This window comes from Numida meleagris, chromosome 1, assembly GCF_002078875.1.
Source record: "Numida meleagris isolate 19003 breed g44 Domestic line chromosome 1, NumMel1.0, whole genome shotgun sequence".
NCBI classification, from domain to species: Eukaryota; Metazoa; Chordata; class Aves; order Galliformes; family Numididae; genus Numida; species Numida meleagris.
This window is the reverse complement of record NC_034409.1, coordinates 194,323,327-194,324,641: the sequence shown is the minus strand read 5'-3', so window position 1 is coordinate 194,324,641 and position 1,315 is coordinate 194,323,327. Positions and strand designations below refer to the sequence as shown.

The 1,315-nt window shown below is 61.1% G+C and overlaps 1 protein-coding gene across 1 annotated transcript in view; it reads left to right on the top strand.

Annotated features, from left to right (window-relative positions):
• Positions 500-1,315, top strand: part of LOC110405126 (cGMP-dependent 3',5'-cyclic phosphodiesterase-like) — a 9,669-nt gene continuing 8,853 nt past the window's right edge. Inside the window, exons 1-2 of the mRNA XM_021410146.1 lie at positions 500-511; positions 576-658. Coding sequence (XP_021265821.1) covers positions 500-511; positions 576-658 — 95 coding nt within the window. The remainder of the gene's footprint in view (positions 512-575; positions 659-1,315) is intronic.

Here is a 1,315-nt window from a genome sequence, read left to right as displayed (position 1 = left end):
CCCAATCCCATGGGGTCACCCAGTCCCCTTGGGTCACCCAATCCCCTGGGGTCATCCAGTCCCACCCAGTCCCATGGGGTCACTCAGTTCTTTGGGTTCACCTGGTCCCATGGGGTCATCCAGTCCCACCCAATCCCATGGGGTCACCCCATCCCATGGGGTGACCCAATCCCACCCAATCCCATGGGGTCACTCAGTCCTTTGGGCTCACCCAATCCCATGGAGTCATCCAGTCCCACCCAGTGCCATGGGGTCACTCAGTCCTATGGGGTCACCCAATCCCATGGGGTCACCCAATCCCATGGGGTCATCCAGTCCCACCCACTGCCATGGCGTCACTCAATCCTATGGGGTCACCCAATCCCATGGGGTCACCCAGTCCCACCCGATCCCATGGGGTCACCCAATCCCATGGAATCACCCAGTCCCACCCGTAGGACCCCCACGTCTGCCCTTCAGCCATTGTGGGGTGGGGAAGGGGGACATGTGTGGATCGGCAATGTGCCCATGGGTGTGGGGTGGGCTCTTGGGGGTCCCCAGCCCCACTCCATGTGCCCCCCTCCCGCCCCCCCCAGTCGCTGCTGTACAAGAAGGTGAACGAGGCGCAGTACCGCAGCCACTTGGCCAACGAGATGATGATGTACCACATGAAGGTGACGTACCCCCATGGGGTGCCCCCCACTGTATCCCCCCCCTGGGGTGCCCCCCCGGTGTCTCCCCACTGTGTCCCCCCGTGGGGTGCCCCCTTGGTGTATCCCCAGGATGAATTCCCACCGTGTGCCCCAATAATGTGCCCCCATAGTCTACAACCGGGGTGTATCCCAATGTCCCAAGGGTGTGCCCCATAGTGTGCCCCCATAGTGTGCCCCCATGGCATTCCCTAGTGGGGTACCCCCATGATGTACGACTAGGATGTATCTCAGTTGCCCAATGATGTGGCCCCACAGTGTGCCCCCATACCGTACCCCCACGATGTGCCCCCATAACGCATCCCCATGGCGTACCCCCATAGTGTTCCTCATGATGTACCCCTACAATGCGACCCCATGACATATCCCCATGGGGTACCCCGACAGTGTACCCCCACGATGTGCCCCTATAACATATCCCCATGGTGTGCCCCATAACGTACCCCACAATGTACCCCCATGATGTGCCCCCATAACGTGCCCCCATAGTGCACCCCATAACACACTCCCAATAACCTACCCCGGAATGTACCCTAATGATGTGCCCCATAACGTGCCCCCACGCGCTGACCATGGCACGGGGACGGGGACAAAGTGGTCCCATGCCAACTGGGACCCCCGTGTCC